Source organism: Microcebus murinus, chromosome 18, assembly GCF_040939455.1.
Source record: "Microcebus murinus isolate Inina chromosome 18, M.murinus_Inina_mat1.0, whole genome shotgun sequence".
Classification (NCBI taxonomy): domain Eukaryota; kingdom Metazoa; phylum Chordata; class Mammalia; order Primates; family Cheirogaleidae; genus Microcebus; species Microcebus murinus.
The window spans coordinates 32,468,216-32,482,433 of record NC_134121.1 but is presented as its reverse complement, the minus strand read 5'-3'; the positions used below and the strand labels follow the sequence as shown (position 1 = coordinate 32,482,433).

Below are 14,218 nucleotides of genomic sequence, written 5' to 3'. Positions count from 1 at the left end.
GAGTTAGTCTGCAAGTCCTAGAGCAGACGCAGGTCGCCCTGTCCTCTGGGTCTCCACAAGGTCTCCCCAGGTGGATGCTCGTGGCAGGTGAGCGTGGGGCCCACAGAGCTCTGGAAAGGCTTGGCCATAACCTGCTTACCTGTCAGTCATCCCCGCTGTACGGGGAGCCCTTCAAGGCAGGGCCCAGGGAGGTGAAAAGGATCATCTGACTTAAATAAACTAAAGTTCCAAAAAAATCCAGAGGCTTGTAAAATGCTCCATTGTACCCAGATGGCTGTTTGGTGCCAGAAGCACGCGATGGCTCACGCACAGCGACTCCACCCCACGGGCTCCCCTTGCCTGCCAGGGCCTTTGGCCATGAAGAGGGTCCGAAAGGTGCCTGCAGGTTTCCACCCGGGTCAGAGTGGGAAGGAGACGGGGTGGGTGGGACGGAGCACGGCAGACTCGTGTGCAGTGAGGCACGGAGAGGGGAGACACAGGGCGTGGGAGTGGGGCCGGCGGTGGTAGGCGTGTAAAGCGTGTGCACAGGGTGTGATGGGTGTGTCTTGGCAGGTATACGTGTCTGGGGGTCATTTGTGGGCAGCGCATTGAAGTGTGGGTGTGCCGTGTGCGTGGTTTGTGATGAGTATTTCATCTGGTGTGCGGTGTGTTTATACAGCATTCGTAGCGTGTGTATGGCACATGGCACGCGTGCAGCCTGGGATATGATATGCGGAATGGTGTATGTGTGCGATCTGCTGTGAGGTGTGGGGTGACGTGTGTGTGGTGTCAGGTGTCAGGTGCATGATATGTCATGAGGAAGGACAGAGAAAGCCCCTCCTGTTCCCACTCTGGCTTCTCTGCTCAGCCTGGGTTCCATGTGACCTGCGCCCACGCAGTGAGAGGCACGGACTAAGAGCACAGTCCCTCCTGCCAGTGACACAGGAGCCATCCCAGGAAGGGAGCACTTGGGCTCAGTCCTCCCCAGCAAGGTAAAAACAGACTGCAGTTTTCTCAACTGCCGAGAGCCCGGGATCCCAGCTTCAGGAATGCCAGCGAGGAGAGGACAGACAGCATCCGTGGCGTGGTCTAGCCGGGGGAGGAGGAAACTCCCACATTCTTACGTCTCTTCCCAAAGGCAGGTGGTCCGATGATGGCCAGAATGGACGATAGAATCCCCATTTATCATCTCCAGTTCACGACGGGCTCAGCCCCACGCCTGATGTAACCCTTATAAAATTTGGACGCTTGGCTCAATCTCAGAGCACCATCATGACCATCAAGCACAATGCAATGACAGTCCTCACTCTCTTAACACCGTTAGAGAGACTCAGATCCACGGACCCAACAGTACTTAATAAGACCTCATTCATCCTCCTACCTACTTCTCTTTTTCCCTGCAGCTGCTTGGGTGTGACTCTTCTCAACCCCCTGAAAAAGTTCCTCCTTGTCCCCTAACCCATAAAATTCTCCTCCCCTACCTCCCCCAGCACCCTAATATGTAGATCAACTTGCCCTTTCTTCCCACAAGGAGGAACGGTTTTTGGTAGGAGCTGGGAGTGGGCTGGCAATTTCAGGGTTCTCTTGTACGAGAGGGATGTCAGGGAATAGTACCACATCAGTAATCTTGGGTCCTGGGGCACCAAACCGTGTGGCCCACGTGAGTTTCATGTTCTTCCTGGGGCTCTGTGTCCACAGCTGATTAAAGCAACCATTGTCCTAGCAACTCACTGCTTCACAGAATTCAAATCTGCTAAAGAGCCACACTAATGCCCAGGCAAAGCTTTAGGAGAAAAGAATGGTCCATTGATACGTTTTCTTTCTTACCTTTCTGCCAGCAAGGCAGCGGCCACGCAGTGCAGTGCAGGACAGCAGCCTTGCCAAAACCCTTGGGAAGCTACACAGATGCCACTTGAAACACGAACTGGAATCAATGCCAGCATTTCTATACCATCCCGTGACAATGGGTTGGGTTTAGGGAGAGGCTGGGACATTCCTTCCTTCCCAAGGACAGAGAAGGAAGACACACACACACATAGTGCTCGTTTCCACTCTTTCTACAACCACCCTCAACCTTACTGATTCTCGTTTTCCTCACCTGTAAAATGAAGGTGACAACTGGGTAGAAGGTTGCCTTTAGAACTGGACCTTGGAAACAGTTCTGCCTTTTTTTTTTTTTTTTTTTTACCAGATGTGAAACCTCAGGCAAGTTATTCAACTTCTCTCTGAGTGATGCAGTTAGGTATTACTGCAGAACAAGCCACTTCAAAATATAATGGCTTCAAACAGGCAGCAGTTATTATTTCTCATGAGTCTACGAGCGTCTATGAGCAGTCTGGGCGGTTCAGCTGATGTGAGCCAGACTTGGCTGATCTTGGCCGAGGTCACTCAGGCATCTGCAGTCAGCTGGCAGATCGGCTGGGGGCTGGCTGGTCTGGGATGGCCTTGGCGGGGATCACCTGGCTCTGCCCCACGTGGTCTCTCGTCCTCCAAAAGGCTGGCCCGGGCTCGTTCTCCTCATGGTGGTCAAGTCCAAGAGAGGGAAAGTGGAAACACACTTGGGCTTTTTCAAGCCTACACTTGGTTAAGTTTGCTGCTGTCCCATTGGCCAGCGGGTCATTCGGCTGAACCCAGAGTCAGAATGGAAGAGGCCTATAAAGTTACAGGGCAAATGGCCAGGACACAGGGAGGCCAGTAATTAGGGCTGTCAATGTAATCCATCTACCACAGCCTCTAAGCTTGGTTTCCTTTTTCCACATAACATATTAATAAAATTAACCATTTCAAAGTGAACAATTCAGTGGCACATGGTACACTCACAAAGGTATGCAATCACCACCTTTATCCAGTTCCAAAATATTTTAGTCACCACAAAACAAAGCCTCATGCCATTAAGCAGTTACCCTCCATCTCCTACTGTCCCCTCCAGCCCCTGGCAACCAGTACCAACCTCCTTTCTGTGTCTATGGGTTTCCCTATTCTGCGCCCTTCAGATTAATGAAACATGTAACTTCTGTCTGGTTTGACTTAATGTAATGTTTTTGAGGTTCATCAAAGTTGTAGCAGGTATCAGCACTTTGCTACTTTTTATGACTGAATAATATTCCATTGCATGAATATGGCACAATTTGTTTATCTGTTCATCCGCTGATGGACATCCTGGATGTTTCCACCTTTTGGTTATTGTGAATAGTGCTGTGATAACATTCCCGCACAAATATTTGAGTACCTGTTTTCAGTTCCTTTGGGTCTATACCCAAAATAGGAGTACCATTGCTGGGTCAGGTGGCAATTTTATATTTAGCTATTTGAGGAACCCAGTTTCATTTCTTTTCAAAACGGATGTAGTGAAATTACTTCGTGGAGATGCTGGGAGGCTTGGAGAGGGCACATAAAGTGCCTTGCACAGAGTACAACCTCAATAAATGGTTTTTATAACTATGTTTTTGTTCCTTCATTCAATAACCATTTATGGAGCCCAGGATCAGGAACTATGTGAGATGCTAGATAGATATATGGATATATAAGATATAAAATATCTATAAAACGTATGTCCGTATTTTTATAGACATATAAAGACATCCCCAGGGTCCCTTCCAGCTCAGACGTACAATGGCTCCCTCCTTGGCTTTCTCCTGGTGTGTCCTTCACAAACAGAAGACAAAGGCTCTCCTCTCTCCTCCTCCCTCCCTCCCTCAGCCGCTTCCCCAGGAGGCTGCTGGCTTCACTGCTCCCCACCTGAATCCGTTCAGACCACCTATTTCAGATCTGTCGGCTCTTATAAATGTAGCCACACACCCGCAGAGTGAGATAAAATGGCAATGTGATTAGTGTGTGTGTGTGAGTGCGAATGCTTATGTGTCCCTGTCTCATTCCTTTTGTAAAGATTAATACATCAGAGCAAGCACTTACGAAAGGAAGAATAAAAAAAAAAAAAAAAAAAAAAACAACCGGGTCCAATCCTCCAGACATTCAATAACCAAATGTCATCCACATGGTAAGCAATAAAATAAAAATATATGCTTAGCAGAGGCAATATAAATATGATGTATATTTTGAAGTTGGATCACAGAGCAGTGGCGTAAAAATAACACCCAGTGGCAAATTCAGGAAAGAGACCTTTTAAAACACGGCATTTCTTTGGGCTGCCATTCCTAAAATATCTCAGCATCTCAAGCCGTAAAGCAGGGCTTACTTTAAATCTGACGGGAGCACCTAGTGTAATGAGGGCATGGAAATTCTTGCCAGCACCCCAATGCCAAGGCAGCATCTGTTTCCCCTCCACCCTCCCCGCTACCCAACTCCTAAGACACCCCCCCCATCTGCTGGCCCCATCTTCTCTGCCTGTCCCAGTAATCCCTTACTTTTCAAAACTCTTTTGCAGACATGATTCCATTTGACCTTTGCAACCTGCCTCTGGGGTTAGGAGGACAAGTATCACCACTGCCATTTTACAGATGAGAAAACAGAGACCACGAAAGTGGTCTTAAACCCAGGACTGCAAAGCCACCTACCTGCCCCTCCCACCCCAGAGAAAAGAAAAATGTCTTCCCTGTCTTAGAAACTGTCACTTCCTGCTCACACATGCACACACACACACACAAAATCATTCAAAGGATTTCCGCACAAAACTGACACCCCTCTGTGGCCCAGCATAAACCTACATTTCTAGCTACTATTTGTTTAGGGGATGCAAACCAATTTTTTGCATCAACCAAACAAAATATAATTAGGTAAATCGGGGGGGGGTGTTATAAACATTAAAATGTGTCAAAAATAGATGCCGTATGTTTCTTAAAACACACACCTTTTGCAAGCTACTGAGATTCTAATCAGAAAATGGAAGTCTGAAAATTTGAGTGATTTGTCTAAGGCCTCAGAGCGAGAGTGCCAGGAATGTGTATTGTTGACACAGAGGAAAGAGCAACAGTTCTGTGCTCCTGAGCAAGTCACTTGACCTCTCTGAGTTTTAATCTCCCCATGATGGAGAGAGTATAACTCGCTGGTCTCTAAGCTGCTTTCTAGCTCTGAAGTGCTATAATTTTATCTCTGGTACAAACTACTCAATGTCACTCAGGAAAAGCCCTGTGTAGCTCACAGAGGGGTCAGTAAGACATCTCTGATAGAAACCCAACCTCCAATGCATTCCTTTGAGAAAAAAAAAGATGTCTTAGGAGCAAGAAGGCTGGGCGCTGGTCCTGTATCAGCCACTAACTCACTTTGTAACCTTGAGATTCTCCTCTGCTAAATGAGAAATTTAGACCCAGTGAAGATGAGAAATGTATGTCACATCAAATGCCACTCTGACCAGTAGAGGGCGGCTACCTGGGAGTGTGAGGTTGAGGAAAAGAATTATGAATCTGCCTTCAACTCAAGAGGAAAGAGTGCTGAGGTTGATTAGTGATGTCTGCCACTGGTGAGGGCTGGAGGCAGCAGACGTGGCGTTTGCCATCCCTGGGGTAGATGCTCTCTAAGGATCCTTCTAACTCGACCTGAATCCTCCGTGAGCAGCACACAGAAAACCGGGGGACTCGGAGTCACTGGTGCACAGGAAGCAGAACTTGGCTTGTTCAACTGTTTTTATATTACCCATGGCTTGGGTTTGAATAATCTGTCCCCTGATACCACTGTATTTCAGAAATTGCTACCTAAGGCAAATTCTCCACTTTTAAACTCATTTCCTGAGTCGGTCTTTTTAAGCCCCACATTAAATATTGATCTGCCCTGGAGAGATCTAATTTATTTAGTAGAGACATGTTTGACTCCACCAGAACTGTCAAACCCTGAAATGGGGCCATACCCCTCCTGAAGCAATAACCATCCAGGATAGCTACAGACAAGCCAAGGACACCAGAGCCAGCGGCTTTCTGCTCTCTGAGTCTCAGGGACAGGGCCTGCCTTCCTCAGAGAGGTAGCCCCCTCGCCCCAGACCGTCAGAGCTGCTCTGAGAACTTTCCTAGGAGGATGGGTGTCTGAAGGTCAAGAGGTCCACTCTGTGCTGGCCGCTCTCCATCCTGCTGCCCCGAGGCCTGCTGGCCCAGAGGGGGTACTGCAGAGACCTCTTTTGCTTGCTCCCAACATGTTCGGTCTCTGGGGATATCCCTACCAAGCTCCGACCTTCAGACTCTGTAACCTTGAGTCCTGACTCTGGCCCAGGAACATGGCCCCTGGTCATAAATCTCAGTCCCAGTGAGCTTTGGCTTGATTGCCCTTCCCATTGACGACACACTGGCTATTTTTAAAGGAATGCCCCTGTTTGCACTCATTAGACTCCATTGAGGAAAGAAAGAAAGAGAGAGAATCGACCAGCCACAGCCTGAGGATAAGGACACCCATGTCCACACACAGCTAGCCCAGCGCACTGGACTGGAAGACTTGGGGCCCTGATCTGGCCTTGCCCTTGGACCTGGCCTCCCCCACCTCCTGCACACAGAGTCACTTGCTCCCACCACCTTGCACTCTGGGTTGATCCCACATAATTTCACTATAATCTAGGCTTCCAAGCACAAATGCCAAGGTTTTCTTCTGGGTTTCTGGCAACATCTGTTTGGGGCCTAGCAAACAAGAGTCCCCGAGGCAGGGAACACAGCCTATCTTCTTGGGTTATGGAACCAAACAGTAATTAAAAATCTCAGTTAATAATTCTACCATACCTGTGTTTTCTCTGTTAATTCACCCAACGATCTTACGAGGTCAGTAGTGTCCTTATCCCCGTGAGAGGATATGGGGAAATTGAGGCTCCAAGGTTGTGGCCACTGGCCCCATTTGGCTAATTAAAATGAAAGAGAGGCCGGGCGCTGTGGCTCACGCCTGTAATCCTAGCTCTTGGGAGGCCGAGGCGGGCGGATTGCTCAAGGTCAGGAGTTCAAAGCCAGCCTGAGCAAGAGCGAGACCCCGTCTCTACTATAAATAGAAAGAAATTAATTGGCCAACTGATATATATATAAAAAATTAGCCGGGCATGGTGGCGCATGCCTGTAGTCCCAGCTACTCGGGAGGCTGAGGCAGAAGGATCACTGGAGCCCAGGAGTTTGAGGTTGCTGTGAGCTAGGCTGATGCCACGGCACTCACTCTAGCCTGGGCAACAAAGCGAGACTCTGTCTCAAAAAAAAAAAAAATAAAATAAAATAAAATAAAATAAAATAAAATAAAATAAAATAAAATGAAAGAGAATTTAAAATCCAGTTCCTAAATCACACTAGCCACATTTCAAATGCTTAATAGCTGCACACACCGAGTGTCAACCACGTTGACAGTGCAGAATTACAGACCATTCCTGTCATTGCAGAAAGTCCTATTGGACGGTGCTCCAAGGGGCAAAGTAACATCCATGTGCCACACAGAAACAAAGTGGCAAAGTTGGCGTTTAAACTAGGCCAGTTTATCCATCCTCTACCTTCCCCTGCTGTTGAAAGGGACTCAGAAGGAAAGGGTTGAGGTGGGCGAGAGGTCAACGAAGAGATCTCCCTCTCAGAGCAAAACCTTACGGAGGGCACACCAGCGACAGCACACTTGGAGAGTCTGGGACCTTTTGACCGCCTCCTGGTCTTGTGCTATGGCCAGCACAGTGGGCCACCTGGTTGGGCTGCTGCCGTCCGCCCTCTCCGAGGTCCCTTCCAGGCAGGGAGGAAGGCTGGGGCTTGAGTCCCCTCTGGCAGCTCCATCTCCTGTGTCCCCAGAGAACGGGAGCCAACACACAGTTGGGCACAAAAGAATGTCTTAACTTAACACACCATCAAGCTCCTGCGGCGACCTCTTGGGGATGGTGGAGGTCAATGGAGGTCACTGATCTGCAGGTTGGATCCAATTATCATTTCTGACACGCCTATCGTGGGCCAGTCTCTGAATCCAGCACTTTCCATCATTTCTGACACGCCTATCGTGGGCCAGTCTCTGAATCCAGCACTTTCTACAAGAGCAACCTAAATAATTTCTGGGGCCCGTGTTGCTCCAGCATGTTCATAAACTGAAACGATTTGAAATAATCCCAGTTTTATTTGTATCTCTCAGTAGTAAATGAGATTTGAATTGTAAATCGTGGTGTCATTTCTTTTTTTCACTGTATATTTGAACTTACAGTTTATTCTATAAGCAGCTTTATTGAAATATAATTCCCATACCATATGATTCACCTATTTAAATTGCGTAATAATTTTGGAAAATTTTTGTGACTCCAAACAGAAACCTCATACCCTTCTCCTCCCACTCCACAGCCTAATCAACCACTACTCTACTTTGTCTCTGTAGATTTGCCTATTCTGGGCATTTCATGGACATGGGGGCATAAAATATGTGGCCTCTTTGTCCTGCTTCTTTCACTTAGCATGATGTTCTCAAGGTTCATCTACATTGTAGCATGTATAAGTACTTCATTCCTTTTATTGCCAAATAATATTCCATTGTATGGCTATACCACGTTTTATTCATCCATTCATCAGTTGATGGACATTTGAATTGTTTCCACTTTTAGATGATTATGAATGATGCCATGAACAATCATGTACAAGTTTTTATGTGAACATATGTTTTCATTTCTCTTGGATATATACCTAAAAGTGGAATTGCTGGGTCATGTGATAACTCTATGTTTAACATGTTGAGAAACTGCCAACTGTTTTCCAAGATACCTACATCATTCTACATTCCCATCAGGAACGGGTGGAGGTTCCCATTGCTCCACATCTTCAACACTTGTTACTGTCTTGTCTTTTTTATTGTAGCCATATTAGTGGGGATAAAGTGATATCACACTGTGGTTTTGACTTGCATCTCCCTCATGACTAAAGAGGTCTATGGGCATACCACCCTGAGCATGCCTGATCTCATCTGTTCTCGGAAGCTAAGCAGGATTGGGCCTGGTTAGTACTTGGTTGGGAGGCCTAATGAATAAAGAGCTTGAGAATCTTTTCATGTGCTTATTGATTATTCATCTATTTTCTTGGGAGAAATGTCTATTCAGACCCTTCACCAGGTTTTTAATTGAGCTATTTATCTTTTTATTAAGTTGTAAAAAGTTATTTACATTTTCAGGACACAAGTCCCTTTTCAGACAAATGATTTGTAAATAGCTTTTTCCACCCTTTAGGTTGCCTTTTCACTTTCTTTTTTTTTTTTTATTCCGGCATATTATGGGGGTACAGATTTTAAGGTTTCAATAAATGCCCTTTCCTCCCCTCCCCCCACAAGTCTGAGTTTCCAGCATGACCATCCCTCAGATGGTGCACATGTCACTCATTATGTATGTATATACCCGCCCCCTCCTCCCTCCCCAATACCCTATTACTGTAGTACCTATATGTCCACTTAGGTGCTGCTCAGTTAATACCAGTTTGCTCGTGAGTATATGTGGTGCTTGTTTTTCCATTCTTGGGATACTTCACTTAGTAGTATGGGTTCCAGCTCTAACCAGAAAAATATAAGATGTGCTATATCACTGTTGTTTCTTAGAGCTGAATAGTACTCCATGGTATGCCTTTTCACTTTCTTGATGGTATCATTTGCAGAACAAAAGTTTTTAATCTTGACGAAGTCCAATTTATTTTGTTCTTGTATTGCTTCCTCCTTTAGCATCATGTCTTAGATTTACCCCCATGTTTTCTTCTAAGTTTTTATCATCTTAGCTCTCCCACACATCACTTCCCAGTGCCTTCTTTTCCCTAAGCCTCTGGCTTCCCTTGTCTCACCATACCTCTGCTGTGCAACCTCGTTCTCATGACTCATTCTCAACTACACATTGAAAAGACTTCTCTCTGACAACCTGAGCCTGCGAGGTTTTTCTTTGTTATTGCTCACCTTCTCCCTGTTTCCGTCCAGTTTTGTCTACTTTTGCTTCCCCGTGAATACATCTTAGCCCTCTCTGAGGCCAGATCTTTAGCCTCCCTTCTTCAATTCTGCATCGGAAAAGTCCAGAAATTGGGCTGGCCCTCTTAGATGACTGGGAGTCAAAGGTTACAATCTCATAATTTAATGTCTTTTCTTTCATCACCATTGTACATGCCTCATCTCACTTAAATCTTAAACAACCTTGGGAAACTGGCCCCACTCATCCCAATTTGCAAATGGTTTGGAAATGGAGTTCTTGGGGTGACAGAGATAATGATTGTTAGATAAAGGTCCACTTCTTAAATGGAAACCTAAGGAGCTGCAGAGTTAGAATTGGAACTCAAGATTTCTGAGTGCTGGGCCAGTGCTCTGTCACAGAATGCCACCTTAGAGATTTCCACTCTTATTAAATGACCCTAAGTCCCTCTCAAAGGTTGTATTTACAGACGCCACTCATGCAAACAGGCACGGATGATGCCACCACTTTCCGTTTCATTCAGCATGTTCCCTGAGGACCTACTCCTTGCTGGGCACTAAGTGTGAGCTGCATTCACTTTTGAAGAAGGGGGAGAATAGCATGGGAGATGGCAAAACCCTTGCGTGCCTCTTTCGCCTTCGCACCTCCAACCGTGGAGGAGTTGCCAAGTCTGCGGTGTGAGCCCCGAATCAATCTGGACCCAGGGAAAGTCACTCTAGACTGACACCTGCTGAGTGTCAAGAAAGACACCCAAGGCTTGCTGTGCTTGGCTCTCTGAAGATTACTAAATGGATCAGATTGGATCAGACCAGGAGGCAAAGCTCTGCGTGTGGAATGAAGCCAAACTCCCAGATCCAAACCTTTGCTTCCCACCTACACAGCATGACTCTGCCCACCCACGCACTCTTCCTCCTGGCCCTGAGTATCAGTTAGGTAGACAAGACTGAATCGTGACGGCTGGGTTAGTCCTCTCCCCAAGCCACATACTGTGTTTGATTTCCTGCCTCTCAGCCACCTTGCTGCTCACCCCAGCATCCCAGCTGGCAGCAGACACAGGACTTGGGGTCCCAGGGAGGACCCTCAAGGCTGCCAAGGGTTTTTCTATGATGGAGCCACGTGTCCAGGATCTCAGCAGCCTCTGACTGCTGGAGCGCTCAGGAGAGCAAACAGAGCACTGCAGCTCGTAGAGAACCTTTGAGAACTACCATCTATTACTTTGTCTTCTATTTGTCTCGGAATTTCTGAGCAAGTGAGCAGTTGGGCTGCTCAACTTTATTGTTCACAGTCGGGAGTGAGTTGCAGCGAGGAGCTCCATCTTCCAAAGCTGCAAAAGGCTATCTCTTCTTGACTCTTTAATCTACCGTGCATTCCCTCTGTCCTCCAGGACTAGGCTTTCGTCTGTGAGGGGTGGCCTAATCAGAAATCCCAGCTGTCCCCAGAAGGCACTCAAAAGTTGCTCAGAAAAAAGCCTTGCTGTCAAACCTTCTTGTGAACTTGAGGAGGCAGGCAAGGGCCTGAAAATGGGGAGGTAAAATGAACACAAAGACGAGCCCTTCTAGCTGCAGAATGAGTGGGCCAGCCTCCTCTGGTTAAAAATGACAGCTATGATTTACCATCCTGGCAGAGACAGCTGCCACCATCCTTGTTTCCTGCCTTGCCCTCCTGTGACTTGCCCCTCCCAAAGCCTCACCTGGATCACCCCAAGGTGTTTTATGTCTAATACAAGGTGACATGGGTTTTGGAGGGGACATTCAAACCATAGCAGTACCTGCCTTCAAAGGCCAAGAATGGTGCCTGGAATGTATCATATTCTTGATAACTCCAAGCTATTACATTAGGAGTAATACCAATATTGCTAGTATTACCATTATTACTACTTCAGCTAATCCTTCTAAAGAAGAAACTTACTACAGTGAGAGTAGAAGTGCAGCCCATCAGGGTAGATGCCGATGGATGGATATAACAATTAACCATGGGTCCTTTTGTGAAGTTGAACTTACGGATTCCAGGTGTTTGGATTTTATTTGCAGAGATTCTTGGAAGAAAGAGAAGGGAGAATGAGGCTGCAGCAGACGATCAGAGGACATGGAGTGGCTGTAAGTCCTGAGCTGGAAAGACAGAGACCCGACTCTGTCCAGGTGATAGCTCTGGTCCCCGGGCACCTCGCTTCCGCTGTTTGGAGTAGAATCCCTGCTGCATGGCAGCATTTGGCAGCACCAGAGACAGGATATGTGAACTGATGAAACAGAAGACTAATGGAATTAGAAGGTACAGTGACAGCTAATGAATCCCCAAATCACCTAGGTGACTATCTCAACCTTCCAGAAGGACAGACCCCATGGACACCCTGATGTGGTTCCAAACTCAGGGAGGGGACAAGGGCACAGCAGGGTGGTATATAAGCATGGGTGACCTGGACTTGGACCATGGCCCTGCCACTTACTAGTGTGGAGACCTTGGGTACAGGACTCAACCTTCCTGTGGTCAGTTTCCCCTGTGTCCCTGAGAAAACAACACTCACCTCCAAGGGACAAGTGGAAGCAAGTGTGTTACCTGGTAAATGTCCTGGCACAGTAACAATAATTCCTTCTCCATGGGTCGACCTGGACGTCACTTTACAGTTTATATCTTAGAGGCATCGCATCATCAGTGCACTAAATCTCATGGAGTTCCACCCATCAGAGTCCTAACGAGCTCCGTCATTCTGATTGGCCGCAAAGGTGTGCAAAGGCAGCAAAGAAAACTGAGATACCACAGTCTAGCAGTGAAAGCAGACAGAAAGACCAAGTGGGCAAGGGTAAGAATGACAAAGGTAGAGCAATCTGGGGCCCTTCTGGTGCACAGACAAGCGACCTGAGGGACAGGCCCCTCTCAGTAGACCATGCATTAAGTGGCATGGTGTCTGTCAGTAGACCATGTGTTAAGTTACAAATCATGAGAGCCTTGAATCATTAAAAAAAAAGGTAAGTCTGTTCAACAAAATCAGTTTAAGAATGCACTGTACAGTAGGAAGGTATACATTCGAGCAATATCGCCATTACAAGCAGGAAAGCAGTTCGAGTGAGAGTTACAGGCGTCTGACTTAGCCCTGGGGTGCTTCCTTCCGGGACGATGCTGGAGAAATGGAACATCACCCCAAAAAACTTACTGAGGCCTTTTTGCCTCTCAGCAAGGTGTTATTTAGGTAGAAGGAAAGCAGCAGTGGGCATGGGGAAAGGGAAGCAAGTGGTGGGGACTTAGGGTTTGTCCTTCCATTTGAAAAAAAAAAAAAAAAATCTTCTCGGCACTTGCAGCCGGGAGGCTCAGTCGGCCTGGCCCTTGCGGCCCCGGCCCACCAGCATGTCCTCCAGCCGCTTGCAGTGCTCGCGGAGCTGCTTCTCGCGAGGCAGCAGGAAGGTGAGGACCTTGTTGCGCACGATGCCGCGGTCCTCCTCCTCCCGCAGCCGCTGCTTCACGCGGGCCGCCTGCTCCTCCTGCTGCACCAGGACCCCGTTCATCTCGCAGAAGGCGTTCTCCAGATAGTGGATGGCCTTGAGGGCCTCCTTCTTGAAGTCCTCCAGCTCCTGCTGCACCCCCTCCACCTTCTGCTGCAGGATCTCCACGTCGGCCGGCGGGGGCAGGCAGGAGGGCCACGACTGCGACAGCGTGAAGTCTCCAGACTGCAGGCCACTCTCCACCATCTTCTTCCCTTGTAAGGTATTCACCTTCATGAGAATGGACCCAGCCTGGTAGAGCGGTTCCATGGGCTCTCTGCCACACTGGGCGCAAAGAGGCGGCCAAGGGACCGGCCAGGTCGGTGAATATTTTTGGCCAGAGGCACAATAATCATTTAGAGCGCAGAGACCACGCCCATTGTGACGTCAGGGTTCCTTCAGCCAACCAGGAGGGAGGCCACAACCCGCTCATTTGCATATTGTAGACTGGTTGGTTACCTAGAGCTTTGTCTGCTCATCTACCCAAGCTGCCCTGAGATGCGGATTCTCATCCACTCATCGCCCTCCTAGAACCAGAACTCGGGCTCTGCTTTAACCTGGGGGACAGACAAGTCCCAGAGCAGGGAAGAAAACTGGCCAGAGCAAGGCAGGCCGGGCCAGGCCCACTGGCTGCCAGGACTGCGTGGTCTCCCACACTGGCAAGGGGCCTGAGTGGGCTCAGAATGGGCTCTGGGTGTTAGTGCCTTAGCAGTAAAACAAGGACATTGTAAGAGATAATGACTAATCCCACTTCTTGCTCTAAAATGCTAGAAGAATAATTTCTGATGCCAAATCCATACTTCTATAATGATGCCAGAATTCTAGATAATCTTAGACATTGTGAGAAGTATACTTAGGTTTTGATGAATGATCCACAGCAGTGGCTGGTTCTGAACGTGCAGGGTAAAAACGGGTTACTGATATTTATTCAATCAACGAGTACTGAGTACTCACTATGTACTAGGAC

The 14,218-nt window shown here is 47.7% G+C and overlaps 1 protein-coding gene across 1 annotated transcript; it reads right to left on the bottom strand.

Moving 5' to 3' along the window:
* Nucleotides 1-12,748: 12,748 nt before the first annotated feature.
* On the bottom strand, nt 12,749-13,628 carry CCDC182 (coiled-coil domain containing 182). The gene has a single exon (XM_012761700.3). It carries the CDS (start codon nt 13,519-13,521, stop codon nt 13,081-13,083), a length of 441 nt encoding a protein of 146 aa, XP_012617154.1. The 5' UTR covers nt 13,522-13,628; the 3' UTR covers nt 12,749-13,080.
* Between the last annotated feature and the right edge of the window lie 590 nt (nt 13,629-14,218).

Coding starts and splice junctions, on each gene's coding strand:
- CCDC182 (XM_012761700.3), bottom strand. CDS start 13,521: ATGGAACCGCTCTACCAGGCTGGGTCCATTCTCATGAAGGTGAATACC.